The 22,512-nt window shown below is 43.3% G+C and overlaps 3 protein-coding genes across 23 annotated transcripts in view; 2 read left to right on the top strand and 1 right to left on the bottom strand.

The window, feature by feature from the left end:
- Window positions 1-376: 376 nt before the first annotated feature.
- Window positions 377-1,644, top strand: HYPK (huntingtin interacting protein K). The gene is made up of 4 exons (XM_084971909.1): window positions 377-562; window positions 866-921; window positions 1,296-1,347; window positions 1,482-1,644. Exons 1-4 carry the CDS (start codon window positions 401-403, stop codon window positions 1,575-1,577), a joined length of 366 nt encoding a protein of 121 aa, XP_084828035.1. The 5' UTR covers window positions 377-400; the 3' UTR covers window positions 1,578-1,644.
- A 2,341-nt stretch (window positions 1,645-3,985) lies between these two features.
- On the bottom strand, window positions 3,986-18,699 carry MFAP1 (microfibril associated protein 1). 2 transcript variants are annotated; one of them, XR_014812347.1, is made up of 10 exons: window positions 18,490-18,699; window positions 13,405-13,624; window positions 12,150-12,279; window positions 11,415-11,602; window positions 10,201-10,309; window positions 9,941-10,101; window positions 6,803-8,142; window positions 5,320-5,721; window positions 4,839-5,182; window positions 3,986-4,741 (listed from the first exon to the last, which is right to left on the bottom strand). XR_014812347.1 is itself a non-coding variant. In XM_001928118.6 (9 exons), exons 1-9 carry the CDS (start codon window positions 18,566-18,568, stop codon window positions 4,559-4,561), a joined length of 1,320 nt encoding a protein of 439 aa, XP_001928153.1. In that variant the 5' UTR covers window positions 18,569-18,699; the 3' UTR covers window positions 3,986-4,558. The 2 variants fall into 2 exon arrangements, 1 of the variants encoding a protein (XP_001928153.1); XM_001928118.6 differs by lacking the exon at window positions 5,320-5,721 and having other exon boundaries at window positions 4,839-4,928; window positions 7,983-8,142.
- A 130-nt stretch (window positions 18,700-18,829) lies between these two features.
- The window catches only part of WDR76 (WD repeat domain 76), an 88,834-nt gene continuing 85,151 nt past the window's right edge, over window positions 18,830-22,512 (top strand). For 2 of the 20 annotated variants that reach the window (XR_014812346.1, XM_021096554.2), the window contains exons 1-3: window positions 18,830-18,929; window positions 20,346-20,738; window positions 21,348-21,758. Coding sequence is in view for 18 of the 20 variants with exons in the window: in XM_021096554.2 (XP_020952213.1) it covers window positions 20,526-20,738; window positions 21,348-21,758 (624 nt within the window). In the remaining 2 variants the exon portion in view is untranslated. Of the gene's footprint in view, window positions 20,770-21,347; window positions 21,759-22,512 lie in introns of all 20 variants that reach the window. The other 18 variants (XM_084971843.1, XM_084971774.1, XM_003121544.5 and 15 more) reach the window with 18 other exon arrangements.

The following is a 22,512-nucleotide window of genomic DNA, read 5'->3' as shown; positions in this document are numbered from 1 at the left end:
AAACTACTTTCTCCCCGGGGGCCTGTTCTTCTCAGATTAGGGAGTGGTTTGGTATCTGGCCTGTAGATTAGCATTCTTAATTGGTTTAGGATTAGACTTTATCCATCTGGAAGAGAATTCCTTGAGGTGTGTGGGCGGATCTAGATGAAGAGGAGGAGGACAGTCTGGAGTGATGACAGGTTAGGCTGGGACACGGCCTGTCAGAAAACAACTCTGTACAAGCCGGAAAGGAAGTCAAAGAGACAACCGGTTTCCTCGTTGAAGCTTCTAGAACCAGAGCACTAAAGAAGGTGTGGTCCAGGGGCAGCCCCGCCTCCTCTCCGGGCGGAAGTTGCGGGGCAGTTACCGGAAGTCCTCATGAGGCGGGGCCGGGCCTGAGGGGCGGCGCGGTGGGATCGAAATGGCGACCGAGGGGGATGTGGAGCTAGAATTGGAGACTGAGACCAGTGGCCCGGAGCGACCTCCCGAGAAGCCACGGAAGCACGACAGCGGTGCGGCGGACTTGGAGCGAGTCACCGATTATGCGGAGGAGAAGGAGATCCAGAGTTCCAATCTGGAGACGGTGAGGTTGGCCGGGAGCTTGTCTGGGCGGGATGAGAGGAGAAAAGGCTTTGAGGCTGTAAGTGGAAGCCCCGCTTCAGGACGTGGCCTGACCCGTGAGGTGGGAGGAAGCGAGAGGGAAGCTGAACCGTCACTGGGGCTCGCCGCTCGCAAAAAGGAGCTTTGGAGATTGGGTTGAAAGTGGATCTCGGGTGTACGGAATTGAATTAAACATAGGCCCTGGTTCCTCGGACACTCGTCGTGAATATACACCTCACCTGCTTGGCACTGGTGTTTGCAGTAACTACATCTGCCTTTTCTATAGGCCATGTCCGTAATCGGAGATAGACGGTCCCGGGAGCAGAAAGCAAAGCAGGAGCGGTAAGTCTTACGCACGCAATCACCCTACCACCCCCTGCTTTTTCCCCCAGACGAAGGGTATAAAAAAGCCATCGTTAGGCTTTTTATACTTGGTACTGTTCTTCAACTCTAACATCAATTCCTGCAGATCTAAGATTTAGGATTTTACTCTTTTGTTAGTGGAAGGAAAAGCCTCCTAACAACGCCTGCTGCCTGCTGGACATACTCTATGGGATAGGGTGGGATGGGATGTTAAGTGAGGGGGCGGGAGTCTTTTTGTATTTTCAGTCAGCAGTATTTACCAAGTCATTTGTAAGGCACAGCCGGGAATGATCCTTTCTGGGAGTTTAAGGTGGAGGTAGGGATTGAGGACTAAAGTACATGAATATTTGCAGGGAGAAGGAACTGGCAAAAGTCACCATCAAGAAGGAAGATCTGGAGCTGATAGTGAGTAATAATGTCTAACTAGTGTGTGAACCGGGAAGGTTAGTTTGATTTGGGTTGTTTCCTGAAACAGCATGATTTGCTGCCACATTAATGCACTGGAGGAAACTTAGCTAATATTGATCCTTTTCTTGCAGATGACAGAGATGGAGATCTCTCGAGCAGCAGCAGAACGGAGTTTGAGAGAACACATGGGCAACGTGGTAGAGGCTCTTATTGCCCTGACCAACTGATTTGTGCTTTCTCAGACATACCCACTGGATTAACTTATTTCAATAAAGATGCCTTCTTTTTCTTGCAGTTTTATCATTTTGGATGAAGTGCAATGTATGTTTATATTGTATCTTATTGTGGAAAATTTACATGTTGGGGTAATGAGCGTATGTGAAGGATCAATGTAGAAGAAAGAGTACTCATGTTCAGATGCTGAATGAGGCCAGGCTCATTCATTTATCTAGTTCTCAGCAGTGTTCAAAGTACACTTAAGAGTCTCAGCAAAGTTTACTGTACCCTGTGGTGTGTGTAGCTTATGAAAAGCTGAAAGGTCAGTACCTCCTTAGGAGCCATGTGTATAGATGTCACCAATCCAGTTCATAAGCCTTTTTTTTTTGGTCTTTTTGCTATTTCTTTGGGCCGCTCCCGCGGCACATGGAGGTTCCCAGGCTAGGGGTCTAATCAGAGCTGCAGCCACCTGCCTACGCCAGAGCCACAGCAACGCGGGATCCGAGCCGCGTTTGCAACCTACACCACAGCTCACGGCAACGCCGGACCCTTAACCCACTGAGCAAGGGCAGGGACTGAACCCGCAACCTCATGGTTCCTAGTCGGATTCGTTAACCACTGCGCCACGACGGGAACTCCTACTTTATTTTTTAATTTATTTTTGTCTTTTTGCCTTTTCTAGGGCTGCAACCGTGGCATGTGGAGTTTCCCAGGCTAGGGGTCTCATCGGAGTTGTAGCTGCCAGCCTACGCCAGAGCCACAGCAATGCAGGATCTGAGCCGCGTCTGCAACCTACACCACAGCTCATGGCAACACCGGATCCTTAACCCACTGGGCAAGGCCAGGGATTGAACCTGCAACCTCATGGTTCCTAGTTGGATTTGTTAACCACTGAGCCACGACTGGAACTCCCTGGATTTACTTTAAAAGTTAATCTTTGGCCAAGTCAACCTTGTTTCCTTGGCTGTAAGATGAGACATATTTGATAGGCTGTTTTAAGAATTGATGCACAGGGAATTCTTGTGGCACAGTGGAAATTTTCGATTAGGAACCAAGAGGTTGCTGGTTCCATCCCTGGCCTTGCTTAGTGGGTTAAAGATCCAGTGTTGCCGTGAGCTGTGGTGTAGGTCGAAGGATGAGGCTTGGATCCTGAACGGCTGTGGCTGTGACTGTGGCCAGCTGCTCTAGCTCTGATTAGCCTGGGAACTTCCATATGCTGTGGTGTGTGGCCCTAAAAGGCCAAAAAAAAAAAAAAATGAGCAGGAGTTCCCGTTGTGGCTCAGTGGTTAATGAACCCAACTATTATCCATGAGGACATGGGTTTGATCCCTGGCCTTGCTCGGTGGGTTAAGGGTCCAGCATTGCCATGAACTGTGGTGTAGGTTGCAGATGAGGCTTGGATCCCACATTGCTGTGGCTGTGGCACAGGCTGGCAGCTACAGCTCAGATTGCACCCCTAGCCTGGAAACCTCCATATGCTGTGGATGTGGCCCTAAAAAAACAAACAAAAAAAAAAATGAGCAAGTGAATGTAAAACCTGGCCTAGTGCCCCCTCAGAGCAGATACTGAACCGGAAGGTATATACACTTTCCCAAGAGAATTTCAAGGTCTTACTCTCATTTTGACTCTAGGGTAATTCTTATATTGTATACCCCACTAGCACAATGGTGACTCACATTCATCTTTGTGTTTACTACCTTGGTAATGATTTGCAGGAAGTTGCAGGCTAGGGGTCGAATTGGAGCTACACCTGCCAGCCTATGCCACAGCCACAGCCACATGGGATTCAAACCTCGTCTGTAAGCTACACCACAGCTCGCGGCAATGCCGGATCCTTAACCCACTGAGCAAGGCCAGGGATCCAACCCGCATCCTCATGGATACTACCTGGATTTGTTTCCATTGCACCACAACAGGAACTCCCTGCACTTGTATTTTTATTCTAGGACATTTAAGGATTGGTTAGTGATTCTCCCCAGTGGGGCGTTTAAAGGATGTGAAAAAACCTTGTCATTTTTTTCTGCAGTTGAGAAATAGCCTTCCATTGGTTAAATGCCATTTCTTATAACCCCTAGAATACCTAATGTTCTGCCATAAGCATGGAGATTATGTAGTAAATATTAAATGGAAAAGTTAAATTTAACTCTGCTAGTGATATCTAGCATGATCCTACTACATGGCAACTCTGGGAGCACTGTGCCCTCCTCGATACATGAGCTGGGCAAGAAGATACTGGTAGGTACTTAGTCTTGTCATTTGATGGGGTTCAGTTTTCTTGTATATACAGCTATGGTTTAGAGAATAAGGGTAACCATGTATATATTTGCTCATGGAATAAATCAGTGCCAATTACAACATAGTCTGTTTAGCACCTGTGTGTTTCTAAGATCAAAGGTGAAGACCAAACTGTGAAACATCCTTTGCCGAATAATTCTCTGCTTTTAATAGGTAAGATACTTGTCAGCCTAAATATTTTATTTCTGGTATGCTAAAAAACTTGTTGATGTATGATTCTTTTATTTCTTGACACACATAAATGAATCAAAAAGTCTGTTTGCCTAAAAAGATTTATCCCAGAAATGCAAAACAGATTCCAATGAGCTTAGGTTTCCCGTAAGGAAGTGATGTATTTTCCGTCACTCAACATGAACACCCATGTTTCTAACCCAAGCTAAGGGCTGGAAAAAGAAACCCTGGAACAGTTCCAAATGAGTATGGAGCAGTGTAGAAATCGAAGATTTCTCAGAAATAGTCCTAGGTGGGGAGTCTCTTATCCTACCTGGACAGTGCTTTTCTGCAGGTTTCTCAGCACGAGTGAGTCCAAACCTCACAAAGCACTTTCAAAGACTGGGCTTGCCCAGCATCACAAGTATGGCAGTAGGTCCAGAAGGCTGGATACAGGGGCCATGTAAATAATAGTAAAAGCAAATCAAAGACCAGATGCTGAGATTTCCTGTTGTGTCCCACAGCTGGAAAAATAAGCAGTTGAACTCTAAGTAGTTTTCCGCTTCTTGGCAGACGGCCGTTCAAATACATCTCGTACCCCAGCTGCTTTTTGTTTAAAGAACTTTGTGTTCTGGGCACTCTCTTGGCCCCATGCTGAGTCAAAGGAGGTGGTATCTTGATCCACGAGGTGGGTATATTTGGTACGGCCAGAGCGTCCAAAGTTCTTGACCTGTAAGAAGGATAGATAATGAGTTTTACCACCAAACATTGTGTCCCAGCCCTCAATACATTTCTCTCTCATTTCATTAAGGGACCCCATACCATACCTGCATGACTTTGGGAAGAATGGTTTTGTTGAAATGATCCTCCAGGGTAGGTGCACTGAAATCTCTCTTGTATACTTCTTCATCCTCATCCTATAGAAAAGAGTCTTATCAATCTTGTGGTTTTATTTCTCATATATTCAAACTACATATTTATTAAAATAAAAGGGAAGCAGAGGGTTTTTTTTTGTCTTTTTAGGGCTGCACCCACAGCAGATGGACGTTCCCAGGCTAAGGGTTCAATTGGAGCTGTAGCCACCACCTATACCAGAGCCACAGCAATGTGGAATCCAAGCTTTGTCTGCAACCTACACCACAGCTCAGAGCAGTGCCAGATCCTTCGCCCACTGAGCAAGGCCAGGGTTTAACCTACATCCTCATGGATATTATTCAGGTTCATTAACCACTGAGCCACGATGAGAACTCCAAGGAAGCAAAGGGTTTTGAACCTATTGATCCAAGAGCTTACATCTAGTTGAAGAACTGATACCCCTTTTTTTCCTTTGTGTTGTCATTTCTTGGAAGCTGGCTATATTCTCTGCACTCAATATGCTCACTCACTTACATGACTTCAACTTTGTACATGCCTCTCAAATCTCCAATCCTGATTCTTCTGCCCAGTACGTATCTTAGCTTGGATATTCTGTTGGGATTTCAAACTCACATCTAAAGTGAAAACCATTTCCCTAACTTCTACAAATCAGTCTTTTCCTGACTTAACTTTTCTGTTAATGGGACTAACATCCTCTCAATTACCTAGATTCCTGTTACCTAGGTTTTTACTTTTTCCCTGCAATCAATTTTACACATCCCACTGGATTAATTCTGTTCTTTTTTTTTTTTTTTTTTTTTGCGGCCACATCTGTGGCATATGGAGGTTCCCAGGCTAGGCTGAATTGGAGCTGTAGCTGCTAGCCTATGCCAGAGCCACAGCAATGCCAGATCCCAGCTGTGTCTGCAACCTACGCCACGGCTCATGGCAACGACAGACCCTTAGCCCTCATGGTTCCTAGTCAGATTTGTTTCTGCTGCACCACGACAGGAACTCCTGGAAAAATACAACTCATTATACCTCTGTCCTGCTCAAAAACTTTCAATGGTTCTCTACTAAATAAATAAGCACAATTACTCTGTGTAGTAGTCAAGCCTTAATCTACCTCTTCTTGCCTTTACAGATGTTACTTTCTGTCTCCATTCCTTCTGGTTCCTTCACCTGGAATGTCTTCCTACCACTGAATGTCAAAAAGCCTATGCATCTTGGAGTTCTTGTCAAGGCATAGCAGAAATGAATCCGACCAGGAACCATGAGGTTGTGGGTTCCATCCCTGGCCCTGCTCAGTGGGTTAAGGATCTGGCGTTGCCGTGAGCTGTGGAGTAGGTCGCAGATGGCATTACTGTGGCTGTGGCGTAGGCCAGCAGCTATAGCTCCGATCGACCCCTAGCCTGGCAACCTCCATATGCCACAGGTGTGACCCTAAAAAGCAAAAAAATAAAAAATAAAGTCTATACATCTTAAATGTCATCTCCTGATGTCATCCTTTTGATATGTGAGTATCTGCACCAAAAAGACTTTCACATACAGCCTTCCTAATGTAGCTTAGTCAGCAATGCACTATTTCTCTAGGAAGCTTGATTATTAAAGGAGCTGAAATGCTTAAGCAATATTTTACAACTTTGAAGTAGTACAAGAAATAATCCATAATCCACTGACTCCTATCTAGAAAACCACATAGGCTAGAAAACTATATAATAAGCAAATATTTCCTGCTAATCAGATAGAGTGAAACTGATTTTGAAGAGATGGAAGTAAGGCCTCCTCCGCTGAAATTTAAAAATTTTACTGGTATCTGCAGTAGGGATATTTAAGGTTTTCTATACAAAATTTGAAAAGCTAGTCTACTTTTTGATTCAAACTTTTTTTTTTGTCTTTTTAGGGCTGTACCCACAGCATATGGAAGTTCCCAGGCTAGGGGTTGAATCAGAGCTATAGCTGCCAGCCTACACCACAGCCACAGCAACGCTGGATCCGAGCTGCGTCTGTGACCTACAGCGCAGCTCAGGGCAGTGCCAGATCCTTAACCCACTGAGTGAGGCCAGGGATCAAAAACAAATCCTCATGGATACTATTTGGGTTCATTACCGCTGAGCTGCAAGGGGAACTCAATACCAACTCTTTTTTTGTGTGTGTGTCTTTTTGCCTTTTCTAGGGCCACTCCCGTGGCATATGGAGGTTCCCAGGCTAGGGGTCCAATTGGAGCTGCAGCCACCAGCCTACGCCAGAGCCACAGCAACATGGGATCTGAGCCGTGTCTGTGACCTACACCACAGCTCAAGGCAATGCTGGATCCTTAATCCACTGAGCAAGGCCAAGGATCGAACCCGCAACCTCATGGTTCCTAGTAGGATTCGTTAACCACTGAGCCATGACGGGAACTCCAATACCAAGTCTTTTAACATCAGGAAATAATTTAACAAACCACATGCTATTAGAGAAACAAATGCTATCAATCCTCCCATTCCTTTTCCTGCTAACTCTATTGAGGAATTATCACTAGTGCTAATCCAAATAGTTTGGAAGAAGTCCTTTTCACTTTATACAGGGTTAACAGCCTGCTATCTTGACCTTGGCCTTTTTATGAAAAACAAAGATGATGGCATGACACATAATGTAAGATAACTGACCATTTTCTGGGTTAGTTAGACTCAGTCACTTTGCCATCTCAAAATGAAGTGAATTAAACATCTGCACTCAAACAGGAGTTAATGTAAAGCTCTTTGCAGATCATGGTTTTCTCCTAACCAAGATTTCGCACTCAACGATGAATAATGATATCTAAGTGATTTGGGGGACCTAAATAGTCTAGTACCTATATAGATCACTATGTCAGTTCCTCATTTCCTCTATTACATCATTTCCTTCTTCAGAGAGCTGGAGCCAAAAGAGAATAGTTGATGTTTTTAAAATCCTATTGCCATTGCTTCTCTCTGGTGCTTTCATATTCTTCAGAGACAAAAAGCAAATGAGAACGCAGACCACTGGCAAGTGGAGGTCACATCCCAGGGCCACTTTATTCTTGACGGGGAAAAAGCATTCAAAGCTTCTGAGTTATTCCTACTACCCCATTTTCCCATTTTCTTTTCACTTACCATGAAGAAGGCACCCCGGTGATAATACTTCTGTAAGAACTTATATTTGCCCTTAACAGCTTTGTTGGTAATGACTTTGCCATTTGCCCGAAGCTCAGCTCGCCTCTCTTCCTCAGTCAGGTTTCGCATGCGTTCAATTTCTGCTTTCTCCTTCTCAAGCCTGTTCAGAGAACAAAACTATCAGTATCAGTCCAGCTTCAGACAGACGCAGTTTTACCTGAACATGACCCGGTCCCACCTCCTTTTAAGCATTATTTAACTCCAGTCATTACCTGTTAGGAATCAAGATCAGGAGCTCAATAAATAAGAAGGTGAGGTGGTCTTTATTATGTTTGCAAAACCTGGTACTGCAAACTCCCAAAAATTGATTCCAGCCTTTTTGAGGTTCCAATATACTATTGTTGCTTGATTTTATGACATTACTAATTTCCCTTCCTGAGAAAGCCTTTTTAGCTTTAAAAGAAAAATCAAAATTTAAAATAACTGTGTTGGAGTTCCTGTTGTGGCGCAGTGGAAACAAATCCGACTAGTAACCATGAGGTTGCGGGTTCTGCCCCTGGCCTCGCAAAGTGGGTTAACGATCCGGCATTGCTGTGAGGTGTGGTATGGCTTGGATCTGGCGTTGCTGTGGCTGTGGTATAGGCTGGCTGCTGTACCTCCGATTAGACCCCTACCTTGGGAACCTCCATATGCCACGCGTGCGGCCCTAAAAAGACAAAAGACAATAAATAAATAACATTTTGAACATAATAACATTAAGATTAACATTTTGAACAAAATAACATTAAGAATTTTTTGATATTTCTTTGGTAGTGTGCTTACTTGTCCCAAACCAAAGATCAACCATCACTAATTAGATTGCAGTGCCTTTAACCTTTTTTTTTTTTGGAGGTAGAGAGTCACATCCCTTTTATTAGAGAAATGCAAACATACACATCATTTTTCATACAGTATTAAAGGGTACGTGGACTCCTTGAAGCTCAGGATAAAAACCTTACGAAACTGCAGGCTGAGGACAGAGGTTTCTATTGAGGGTTTCCCTGTGTAATCTGAGATTATCCTCTCATTCCTAGTAATGTCTAAGCATGGGTGATGCAACTCAGAAATGACTCTGTTCTAACACAGTGAGTGGTGGTGGATTATTTAAATGCCACAGATTCTTCCCCTCACAGCCTTGAAAGACCCTGCTAAGTTCTACCTCTGCCCTCTTGGAATGCCGCCCCGAAACCACTATGAAAGGAAACCAGTCTAGCCTACAGAAGAAGTGAAGCATCTAGCTGATAGTTAGCACCAACTATCAGACATATGAGTGAAGCCAGTTAATTTTCCAGCTGGATTCAACTGCCTAAGAGAACCAGGTAAAACCAGCAGGGGAACTGCATAGTCTGTCTTCAAAATTGTGAGAAATAATCATTCCAAGTCACTTAATTTTGGTTTGGGTTGTTATACAATAGATAACTCATCACAGTGAGTAACTTGTGGGCCAGGAAAGTATCAGCTGGCACTCTATTACAGAAAACCACTGACCCAAGTGTTTCTTCTCCCTGATTTTATTGTAATAAGCCACATTCCAATTACGGGGAACTCACCTAGTTGCAAGAACCCTAAAGAAAGCTAGATGGGAACTCATAGTAGAGCTAACCTGTTAGGAACCCGTCCCACCAGTGGTATTAAACTGTAAGCTCTGGAATTCCTGTTGTGGCTCAGTGGTAATGAACCAGACTAGTATCCATGAGGACATGGGTTCGACTGTTGGCCTCCTCGCTTAGTGGGTTAAGAATCCGGTCTTACCGTGAGCAGTGTTCTAAGTTAGAGACGTGGCTTGGATCTGGTATTGTTATGACTATGGTGTAGGCTGGCACTTACAGCTCTGATTCAACCTCTACCCTGGGAACCTCCATATACTGTGGGTGCGGCCCTAAAAAAGACAACAAAACAAAGCCCTTCCCATTACTTACGCTTCTCTATCTTCTCTGTCCCTCTTGATTCTCTTTAGCTCCCGAACTTTCCATGCTTCATATTCCTCCTCATCATTTTCATCATCAGTATTGAGTGCATCTAGCGCAGCCAGGGACCGCTTGTTCTCCTCCAGCTCTTTCTTGGTCTCTTCTTCTACAATCTGGATAGGGAGAATTAAACTGTTGGGCTTCCTTAATCGGCTCAGACAAACCTAGACACATGACTCCTTGCACTCAACTCTCACAGCCACCTCCAGTACCTTGAGTGTATATTTGCGTCTCTCCTCAGCCATGCGTTTGGCCTCCTGCTCCAGCTCCTTCTGTTTCAATGCTTCGGCCTCCCGTTCTTGAACTGTTACTCGGTCCTTCCTGTAGCACAGAGGTCCTGTTAATTGCCCAAAGCCTTAGAGTGGTGCTCGCTGTTCCCCTAAATCAAATCCCATCCAAATCAGACAAATCCAAACAATCTCTGGCTTTAGTATTTGCAAAGAGCCAAAAACGGGAATCATACCCAGTCTTTAGAGCATCAGAATTCCATTCATCTTTGAGAAGAGCCTGAATAGCAAAAAACCTGCTGGGCTGAAAGTAGTAGGATTTCTAGTCATTAGGAAAGCAATAGCAATTTGCTCTTTAAGCTTTATTTTGTGTTTAAAACAATATACAACCTTGGTAGGTATGTTTTCTTTAACTGGAAAGGGAGTTGTGAAAACAAACAGGCACCCTGCTAACACCAAGATATTCCTTAGCAAATACTCTGCCGATTTGGGGCACTGGGCAGAAGACTCTTACTTAGTGCTTTCTTTGCTTTTTTTTGGTCTTTTTAGGGCTGCACCTGAGGCATATGGAAGTTCCCAGGCTAGCAGTCAAATTGGAGCTGCAGCTGATGGCTCACACCACAGCCATAGCAATGTTGGATCTGAGGTGAGTGTGCAACCTACACTGCATTTCGTCGCAATGCCAGATCCTTAACCCACTGAGCGAAGCCAGGGATTAAAACTGAATCCTCGTGGATACTAGTTGGGTTCTTAACCCACTGAGCCACAAGAGGAACTCTTTACTGAATGCTTTCATTTCAGGAAAGCATGAGATAGAAAAGAGGCTTCTTTTTTTTTTTTTTTTTTTTAATTTTATTTTTTGTCTTTTGTTGTTGTTGTTGTTGCTATTTCTTGGGCCGCTCCCACGGCATATGGAGGTTCCCAGGCTAGGGGCTGAATCGGAGCTGTAGCCACCGGCCTATGCCAGAGCCACAGCAACTCGGGATCTGAGCCGCGTCTGCAACCTACACCACAGCTCACGGAAACGCCGGATCGTTAACCCACTGAGCAAGGGCAGGGACCGAACCCGCAACCTCATGGTTCCTAGTCGGATTCGTTAACCACTGCGCCACGACGGGAACTCCAGAAAAGAGGCTTCTACCTTCAGACCTGGGAAGTAGTACTTATGTGGATTCAGGCCTGGCTTGTGAGATACTTACTTCCGAATGAAGACTGGCTTAAGGCGAGGCTCCATCTCATCTTCACTGTCTGTGTACTCTTCATACTCAGACTCTGATTCTGACTCCTCCCCAGAACGCCCCTCATCTTCCACCTCCATGACTTCCATCTCTTCATTTTTTCTCTCCTGTGCTCGTTGACGCATCATGCCACGGCGTCGCTCTATTTCCTGTCAAGTTATATGTTCAAGCCAGTCAGGCAAGTGGCTTGAACTCTGAGATGGCTTTTTATCTCATCAAGCTCAACAAATTCTGATAGGAGTAAATGCAACTTAGTACCATTCTATTTTCTTTTTTGTTTGTTTGTTTTTTGCTTTTTGTCTTTTTGCTATTTCTTGGGCCGCTCCCATGGCATATGGAGGTTCCCAGGCTAGGGGTCGAATCGGAGCTGTAGCTGCCGGCCTACGCCAGAGCCACAGTAACACGGGATCCGAGCCGCGTCTGCAACCTACACCACAGCTCACAGTAACGCCGGATTGTTAACCCACTGAGCAAGGGCAGGGACCGAACCCGCAACCTCATGGTTCCTAGTTGGATTCGTTAACCACTGCGCCACCACGGGAACTCCCCATTCTATTTTCAATCCTATCCTCAACAAACAGGGAACACTGGATGAGACTTCTGCCAAAAGCAGATGTCTTGTGCCTTTAAAGCCTCAATAAAGGAGCACAGACTCTAACTTTTCCTTGTACCCAGAAAGACCTTCCTTTCTTATACCTCATCATCAATCTCTTCTTCTTCTTCTTCACTGGTATCTTCTCGTTCCATGCGCCAAGCATCTCCTTCTACTTCTGAGTCACTTTCTCCCACCACTTCGGGTTCCACTATTTTCCGATGTCGAGCCAATCTGAAAGACAGTGTCTCCAAGTAATGTCAACATCACCAAAACAAAGGGCATCAGCCAATTTCCTCAGTCACAAAACACCTGGACATTATGTTTGCTTTTATTCATGCTGAAGTCCTAAGGTCAGGAACCTGAGGGGTAAGTTAAAGAAACTAACTCAAAAGTGACAGAGCAAATAGTCAAGTTTGACCTAAAACATTAAACATATGTTGAGGCACCCTGGGGCACTGCAACAAACTCATATGGGTACAATGGGATATATTTTATAGCTCAAGATACTTCACAGTTTCAACATTAGATCTTTGTGGAAATGGATTTTGGGGGCTGCTATGATAAAAAGCAGGTACTGCATGAAAAGCAATATGGAGCAGAAAATGAGAGTGTCAGTGCCAGTCTGTCCTTAAGGTTTGAGAAATTGTCAGGGCCCAAGAGGCACACAAACCTCACTAGTAAGTAACTGGTTATGTAAGAGTGAAATAAAAAATTTTTTTTCCTTCATGTGTATTATATTTTTTAATGGCTAAGTTGTTAGGACATAAATATTTATGAAATCATCTGGATATAACTATTTAACAAAATAGAATTTTTCACAGGGGACCTGTGAAAAAGACAATATGAACTGTGAAAACTTGGGACCTCTGGCCTACTCTGTAAGGTGATGTCTCAATCATTACACAAAACACACAAAATCCCTCATCCGAGGCTCCCTTTCCTATGTGAGACCACTCATCACTCCTTTTTTCCTGCTTCATTAGTGTCATTTCTTCTCATTAGCCTTTAGAATAAATGAATGAATAAAAAGAATTTCTCAAATTTTATAAAACGTCTTTGTACTAAAAAGACTCCTCCACAAACCAACCAATGGTCTGTGTTTTCTATTTCCTTAACAGAAAATGAGTAATTTTCCTAACCCCATTGTGCCTCAATTTCCTTACTTATAAAAATGGGGACAATACTACCTACTTCATAAGGTTATCATGTGGATTACAAGAATTAGTAAATGTAACATATTTGGAATAGTGACTGGCAAATAGTAAGCACTATTCAAGTATTAGCTATTATTGTTGTCATTCCTATTCCTTAACTTTTAGGGGTTTAGGTCCAGCGAAACCTGACTCTAGTCATTACCTCTCTTCCACATCTTCACTAATACGGTTCTGCAAACGTCGCAGCCGAGGGTCACTAGATGAATCCTCCTCTTGTTCCTCAGGCTCTGCTTCTTGTTCTTTGGCTTTCTTAATGAACTGAAATTCTTCATCCTCCTCATCTGAGGACTCCATAGGGGCATAGTCTGGCCTCTTTCCTGACACATAACGTTTTACCTTCACTTTTTCCATCGAAATCTCGCCTGGGTGAGAGAGATAACTTATTATGTTTCAGTAGCCTCTTGCTCAGTGTCCTTAAACCCTTGGCCTTTCCAGGCAGAGCCCTGTATTCCTGGTAAACCAGAGTCCAAGCAGGAGAAGAAGAGAGCCACTACCCAACCATCTATTCATCTAATGTTGTTTTCCTACAAAGGCCATGTCACAAAAAGGCATTCTTGTGAATAATAACACTAATGATAGGAGCGCTAGCTTGGTTACAATGAGGAAGGCAGGGAATTCCCGTCGTGGCTCAGTGGTTAATGAATCCCACTAGGAACCAGGAGGTTGTGGGTTGGGTCCCTGACCTTGCTCAGTGGGTTAACGATCCGGTGTTGCCGTGAGCTGTGGTGTAGGTTGCAGACGCGGCTCGGATCCTGCGTTGCTCTGGCGTAGGCCAGTAGCTACAGCTCTGATTAGACCCCTAGCCTGGGAACCTCCATATGCTGTGGGAGCGGCCCAAGAAATGACAAAAAGACAAAAAAAAAAAAAAAAAAAAACCCCAAAAAACAACAAGGAAGGCAGGCAATGAAACAACAGAAAAAGTCTCCCCAAATATGGAGACTACAGCCATCACAAATTCATGCTATTTCACCTCAACTGTATGAATAAGTGAATTATTTGTAACAATGCTCAGCACACAGTAAGGGTGGCTTAAGTAGGAATATAAAATTAAAATACCGCTCTGTCATTCTTTTAGTTCCTTTGGACTTTTCCAAGGCAGTCTTTATATTACCATATAACTCAATATTTTAATCTTTATTTCTACTTCCTTCAATTTTAGCTTATGTGTTATAAAACCTGCAAGAGTAGATTATCTGTCTTTTATAAATACCAATAAGTCTAGCGAATTGAGAAATAGTGAAGGATTTTCCTGGTGGTACAGTGGGTTAAGGATCTGGTGTTGCCACAGTTGTGGTCCAAGTTGCAACTGCAGTGTGAGTTCGATCTCTAGCCTGGGAATTTTCACATGCTGTGGGTACGGCAAAAAAACCAAACCAACCAACCAACCAACCAAAAAAATGACCTTAACAGATACCTCACCAAAGAAGTTATACATATGGCAAATAAGCATGTGAAAAGATGCTTCACATTGTATGTCTTCAGGGAACTGTAAATTGAAACAACGAGATACCACTAATACATACTAGAATGGCCAAAATCCAGAGGTCTGATGACACCTAATGCTGGTGAGAATGTGGAGCAAGAGGAACTCTAATTCACTGCTGGTGGGAATGCAAAAAGGTACAACCACTTTAGATGGTTTGCTGTTTTCTTATACAACTAAGCATAGTCTTGGTATTTAGCCAAAGGAGTTGAAAACTTATGTCCACACAAAAAACTGCACATGAATATTTACTGCAGCCTTGTTCAAACTGCCAGGACTTCTAAGCAATCAAGATGTCCTTCAGGAGTTCCCGTCGTGGCGCAGTGGTTAACGAATCCAACTAGGAACCATGAGGTTGCGGTTCGGTCCCTGCCCTTGCTCAGAGGGTTAACGATCCGGCGTTGCCGTGAGCTGTGGTGTAGGTTGCAGACGCGGCTTGGATCCCGAGTTGCTGTGGCTCTGGTGTAGGCCGGTGGCTACAGCTCCGATTCAACTCCTAGCCTGGGAACCTCCATATGCCGTGGGAGCGGCCCAAGAAATAGCAACAACAACAACAACAAAAGACAAAAAGACAAAAAAAAAAAAAAAAAAAAAGATGTCCTTCACTAGGTGAATGAATCAACTGTAGTATGTCCAGATGATGGAATATTACTCAGTACTAGAAAGAAAAGAGCTATCAAGCCATGAAAAGACTTGGACGAACTTTAAATGCACATCACTAAATGAAGATACTGTGTATGATGATAATGATGGATGTATGTCCCTATACATTTGTCCAAATCCAAAGACTGCAGAACACCAAGAGTAAACCTTAATGTAAACTATGGACTTTGGATGATAATGATGGGTCAATGTGGGTTTACCATTGTAACAACTGAATCACTCTAGTGAAGGATGTTGATAATGGGGGAGGCTATGTATGTGTGGGGGTAGGAGGTATACGGTAAATCTCTGTATTTTCTCAATTTTGCTGCGAACCTAAAACTTCTCTAAAAAATATAAAGTCTTGATGGGAAAAAAAAAAAAAGACTAGGGTGAGGTCGGGGAGAGTTTGCATTAGATCACAAGACTTATTCAAATTTATAGTTATTAAAACAGTATATCATTGAGGGATACAAAGGGACCAAGTGAACACACAGAGAGCAGAGAAACAAACCTATAATGAGAACTTGGTATACTGCAGAAGTGACATTAAAAATCAGTGGACGGCAAAAAAACCAAACCAACCAACCAACCAAAAAAATGACCTTAACAGATACCTCACCAAAGAAGTTATACATATGGCAAATAAGCATAACTTGCAGTGGGTACGGCAAAACAATGGAGTAGTTGGGGCAACTGGCTAGCCCTGAGGTAAATACTAAAATTAGATCTATAATGGATGCCACACACACACACAATTCCAGATAAGCTAAATACTCATGCACGAAAAACACATCTTAAACATTTACATCCCTGCTGGACTGTAAGCTCCTTAACTTATAGTCTGTCTTAGACAACTGTGTAATCCTTCCTATTCAGAATATACAAACACTTAGATAACCAAAAATCTTTTTTTTTTTTTGGTCTTTTTAGGGCGGCACTCAAGGAAATGTGGAGGTTTCCAGGCCAGGGGTTGAATCAGAGCTGCAGCTGCTGGCTACACCACAGTCACAGCAACACGGGATCTGAGCTGCATCTGGGATCAACACCACAGCTCACAGCAATGACAGATCCTTAACCCACTGAGCGGGGTCAGGGATCAAACCCGAGTCCTCATGGATTCTGGTTGGGTAAGTTACTCAAAAGACTTTTTTTTTTTTTTTTAAATTGGGAAGGGGAACTCAAAAGACTTTTTTTTTTTTTTTTTTTTTTTTTTTTAAATTGGGACGTTCCTGGGCCAGGGACTGAAACTGGGCCACAGCTGGGATCAGAGCCACAGCCAAGATAATACTGGATCCTTAACCTACTGAGCCACCAGGAAACTCCAAGGATTTCTTAAACAGTATACTAAACACCACAAAACATAAAAGACAAAATTGTTAAATCTGTCAACAATAAAACTAAAAACACCTGTGTGACAGAAGACTCCATAATTAAAAGACAAGCCAAAAAACTCTGGGAAATAGATATTAAAGTTTGGGGGAGTTCCCATTGTGGCACAGTGGCTAACGAATCTGACTCGGAACCATGAGGTTTCAGGTTCGATCCCTGGCCTTGCTCAGTAGGTTAAGGATCCGGCATTGCCGTGAGCTGTGGTGTAGGTCGCAGACGCGGCTCAGATCCCTAGTTGCAGTGGCTGTGGCATAGGCCGGCGGCTACAGCTCCTATTGGACCCCTAGCTGGGAACCTCCATGTGCCACAGGAGTGGCCCTAGAAAAGGCAAAAAGACAAAAAAAAAAAAAAAAAAAAAAAAAAAAAAAAGATTTGGGATGTGTCAGAACAAACTAAATAGAAAATGGGTAATTGAAAGAGATAATTCATAGAAGACAACACCTAGAGAGATGATAAACACACAAACAAGATGCCTAGTAATCCTGGACTCAGGAAATTGCAAATTAAAATAACGTGCTATTGTTTCACACCCATTAGATCGGGCAAATAAAAAAAATCTCATACAACCAAGATTGTGGGTAATATAACAGGAAATAAAAACTTTCAATGCTCTTACAATCCACTGTGGAGAGCAAATGGCAATAGGTAGTTAATTGATGAAGAACTTCTAGGAGTCTACCCTAAAATTCTTAAGGCAGTGCACTAAAGAATGATAACTGCAGCGCTGTGTGTAAGAGGAAAAAAAGTAACAAAACAGCTAATTGTCCCTCAGCAGGGAACAAACTCCATATAATAGACCTCATAAGCAGTTAAATTAATAAGATCTCCATGTATCCAAAGGCACTTATCAAAAAACCACAGAGTTTAAGGAAAAAAAAAAAAAAAGGCAGGTTACACAAGGATAAGTACCTTATATTTAAAAAACAGGAAAGAAGTGATATTATTTTCCAAATATCTTACTGAAAAAACTCTTGACTTTTCAGTCTGACTCCCTAAACAGGTACAGTGTTGCTTCATCCATCTGCACTCACTGGAATCAAACCTATCCTTTAAAGATCAACTTGAGTACCCCAGTCTGAAGAGATTATTCAAAGCGCTTGGTTTACATCACCTATGTAACAGTATTAGGGGTGCGAAAGACTGCACACTTGCTTAGAATAGGTCTCTTTTTGCATGAATCACGTCTACTATGAGTTCCTTAAGGTTAGGGGTACTGTCTCTGTATTAAATTTAACAAATACAGTCACTGCGTTGGTTGAAAGGGATTAAAAAGTTTAATAAGAGAGGGTTCCTGCCTTGAGGAATCTATGAGTTTATGATGCAGTAGAGAGAGATGGACACATAATTACAGTAAGAGTTATAAAAGCATAAACAGATTATGGATAACAAAACTGGGATTGTATCCCGCACAACGCCTTCCAAACAGCAAGCGTTCACTTTATTTATTACTCTAGTTTATTGGTGGAGGCCAAGGGAAGAGGATGCTTGCTGTAGGAGTGAACCGACAGGCTCTAGGAACAAGATGAGGTGGAAATAGTGTGGGTGTTTTTTTCCCTTCTAGGCAACGCGATTGGATGCGAGTTTGATGGCGAAAGAAATAGGGGGCAAGGTCTTAAGGATCGCTGGGGCTGAGGTGGTGGGCCCGGGGTCGGTTTGGAATATGCTAGGGAAACAAGTAAGATCCGACTGGAAAACAGCTCAACACAGTACCTTTCTCATTGCGAACCGGGACGGCCCCAGCCGTAGACTGAATAGGCGGTTGTTTCATGAGTGCGCTTGGGACCGACATTTTGATGGCAGCGGCGGTGATTCCAAAACTTGACTGATTCCAAACTGTGAACAGGTACAACGTCAACGAACAGAAAATCCTCCGCACCAGAGGCCACTGGACACTGCTGCGTACTGATAGAAACACCACTTACGGCTGAGCTAGAAAAACAGGAAATGTACGACTAGAGGATTGTGGGATTGTGGAGGACGTCAGGGAGCCAAAGTCCGTGGAGTCTGTTACTGCGCATGCTCATAAACTCCCTGTCGACCTTAGTCTCGCGGTATTTGGACGCCACTTCTGGCGGGAAATGGCTCTCTGGACTTTGCGGTTAAGACTCTGAGGTCCGCGGAAGACCCGAATTAAAGGTTTCGCTGATTAGGTTCGTTTGAAGCCGAGGAAAATGGCAAAGTGATGAAGAAGAAACCGAGGAGTTAGAGAAGGACAGTGTGTTCAGATTGTTGAAAGCTAAGAATTAGAGTTAAATCGAAATAGAAATCCTGCTAATAGCACCTGATTTTCTCACTTGATGAGACCGAGCGGTTTGTAGTGCGATATTTTTGGGTTACGTCAGGGCAAGTGGTGCTAATTTAGACCAGTGGCAGGAAAAAAAAATCCCCTAAACGGCTTAGAACAATGCCTGAAATCCAAACACTCTTAGGCGTTTCAGTTCTTTCCTTTCTAGAGACTGCCTATTAAAACATATTCTTGGCTGGAATGGTTGTATATGAAAGTCCATAAGTAATTATTAAGCACTTGCTGTATTTACCTCGTTTAGCTCTAAGGAGTATGGAGCATTGTTAAAAGGCTTATGTCTTCCAAATACTTGAATTTTATTTAGGAAGTCTTCAAGGGCTTTTACAGTAATATCAGAAACAATCCCAATTTACTTGCTGGGCTGTGTAAAAAACATAGGCTAATTGAAAGTCAAAACACATTCAGTGTAGAAAGGATTTTATAACTGCTGTGGTGGGGAGGGAAGGGACACATGAGCAAAGTCTTGAAGTACAGAAATTGCATGGTATATATATTAGACACTATGAAAAGTTTGATTTTATCAGTAATTTTTCATTTGAGGAGTGTGAAAGTTCCTGAAGGGCTTTGAAGGATTCGTTCTAAAATTATTTCATCTGTGTTCTAAAATTGGGCTTAGGCTGGGAGAAATACAATTGAGCAAATCTCCATTAAGGAACAATGGATGACTCAAGTAAGCCATCAAAGGAGCAATTTTGAGCTGGAAAGAAAAGGACTGTAAAAATAGAGCAAATAGAAATTTGTATTATAATTTTATCAGCTTCAAAACCGTGCTATTCAGAAGGAGTAAATCTGATGGGAAGGCAGTTAGTTGTTTCTGCTCACGGACATCTAGAGAATAGAAAAAAAAGTTTGATATGACTGTAACTCTTAAATGCAGTGCCCTAAAGTCTTACATTTGGTGCTTTTGTGATACAGAAGCTATTGAGAACTTTCTCCCAGTGTTGGGGCTTTGTAAGGTCATTACTAGAATCCTAACTGGTGGGCAAAATTTAAACCAGCTTAGTTAACTTGTGGGTGAAATTAAACCAGCTTGTTATTGGCTCTTGAAAAAATATCAAAATGCTTCCTTTCCTAGGGAGAAGATAATAAGGTAGCCATAGGGCATAGTTTTCTGGTGGTGGGGTTACAAGGAACTAGGAGTCAAGGTAAAAGGCTGCATGTTGGTTTCGATTTCATTTCCTCTTTATTTCATACGACATCTAAGTGCATCTGAATCTTCTCCAAGCTCACAGTGCTAGGCAAGGTGGTTTTTCCTTAGCAGAAGTGCAGGTGTTCTTCAAAGTGAGATACTGACATCAGCAGCATCAAAATCACCTGGATCCAAGGTAAAAATGCCGATTTGGCTTCTACATTTCCCTAAAGAATTTGAGTTTGGGATGAGGCTGCCAAGCTAGCCTCCTTAAGCTACTAACGTAATGCCCCGTGCCCCCTCCCCCTCCCAATGGCTGGGATCCGAACCCGCCTGCGCCGCCCGGCTTCCCCTGCCCCGGGCCCCGCCCCTCCCCTCCCGACCCCGCCCCTCCCCTCCCGACCCCACCCATCCCCACCTCCTGCCGCAATCTTGGCGGGAAGACGCCAGCAGCTAAACTGCGGAAAGATGTTTGGACCGCGCGCGGAGGCCGAGGAGAAGGCAGGCTCCAGACAGCGGCTGCAGGTGAATGTGAGAAACGGCTTGTTGCTTTCGGGTGTGTTCCTGCCTCAGTCTTCGTGAGGGATCTGCCCGGCATAGGCCGAGGAGGACAGGAGGACTTGTCAAACTTTCCCGCTTTATGGGGCTTGTCTCAGTTTAACGGGTTTTTCTGGGGTGTTGCTCCAAAAGATAGCAGAGATGCCTGTCCTGGTTTTCCTCTATGGAAACTAGGCCTATCAGCATTGAGGAAAGTCCTTATCACTAATTCCAGAAATAGTTTCATGATGGGATCAGAAAGTGTGCATTTGCTTTTGCAGTAGTGATGGTCAGCTTTCGGCTCTTGAAACTATTCTGGTTTCCTCGGTCTCTTCAATTACAGATTGTAGTTATTTTTATTATTTGTCTGGCAGACTTATGGGTAAGAAATGTGCCTAGTATAGTAAATAATTCTATTCAAGTTAATGAATTGAGTATCTAGATTTTGGACGGAAAAAAGTTTCCTTACAGGATATCATCAGTTTGGATTTATGTTGTCATTATGAAATAGGTATTAGGTTTATTTACAAAGATCTGAAAGAAAAGGCTTAAGACCTGGAATTTTAATACTCTCTTTTCCTTTATTGACCTGAATAGGTGAATGAATATAAGGAAAACCAAAACATCGCTTATGTATCTCTGAGACCGGTACAAACTACAGTTTTAGGAAAAACAGCTAAGGTGTATCTTGTCCCCTTTTCACTCAGTAACTACAAGCCGGACCAATTTACGCGCCCCAAATCCCTATTAGATAAGAATTCTAACAATGAAGTGGCATGTAAGAAATGTAAGAAGGCTGAAATAGAGAAAACCTGCAGAAAGATTCTAACTCCAAAGATGGAAGCCACATCTTCCAAGGCAGAATCCACTTTGCAAAAATCATCCTTAGATGTTTATGCTGAAAGTAACAAGTGGCAATGCAAGAGCACTTCAGATGCAGTGATTCTCAGTGCTGATGCGGAAAGCAGTCAGGATGGAGACAGTGATGAAGATACCACACCAGGCCTGGTAAGAATTTAAACACTAGCTTATTCAAATTTTTCATGTTAGGAGTTCCCGTCATGTCTCAGTGATTAACGAATCTGACTGGGAACCATGAGGTTGTGGGTTCGATTCCTGGCCTCGCTCAGTGGGTTAAGGATCTGGCGTTGCCCTGATCTGTGGTGTAGGTTGTAGATGTGGCTCAGATCCCGAGTTGATGTGGCTCTGGCATAGACCAGTCGCCACAGCTCTGATTAGACCCCTAGCCTGGGAACCTCCATATGTTGAAGGTGCAACCCTAGAAAGACCAGAAAAAAAAAAAAAAAACAACTTTAGCTTCATGTTTCTTTCTTTTTTCTTCTTTTGGTTTTTAGGGCTACATCCACGGCATATGGAAGTTCCCAGGCTAGGTGTTGATTCAGAGCTACAGATGCTGGCCTATGCCACAGTCGCAGCTCGGGATCCTAACTGCATCTGCGACTTTAGACCACAGCTCATGGTAACGCCGGATCTTTAACCCACTGAGTGAGGCCAGGGATCGCACCCACATCCTCAAGAATACTAGTCAGATTCATTTCCACTGTGCCACAATGGGAATTCCAGCTTCATGTTTCTTAGCAGTTAATTTTTTTTAATTTTGGGAGAATTTTAGGCTTACTGAAGAGTTGCAAAAATAGTACAGAGAATTCCTCTATATCTTTCACCCGTCTTCCTCTTATGTTAATATCATACATAGCCAAAGAACTTTTATCCAACTAAATGAGAAATTAACCTTGGGGGA

The sequence above is a fragment of the Sus scrofa genome, chromosome 1 (assembly GCF_054392235.1).
Source record: "Sus scrofa isolate SSC_HxYL_T2T_F1_AM1 chromosome 1, Sscrofa_HxYL_maternal_Yorkshire_Landrace_v2.0, whole genome shotgun sequence".
Classification (NCBI taxonomy): domain Eukaryota; kingdom Metazoa; phylum Chordata; class Mammalia; order Artiodactyla; family Suidae; genus Sus; species Sus scrofa.
This window is presented reverse-complemented; position numbering and strand designations above follow the sequence as displayed.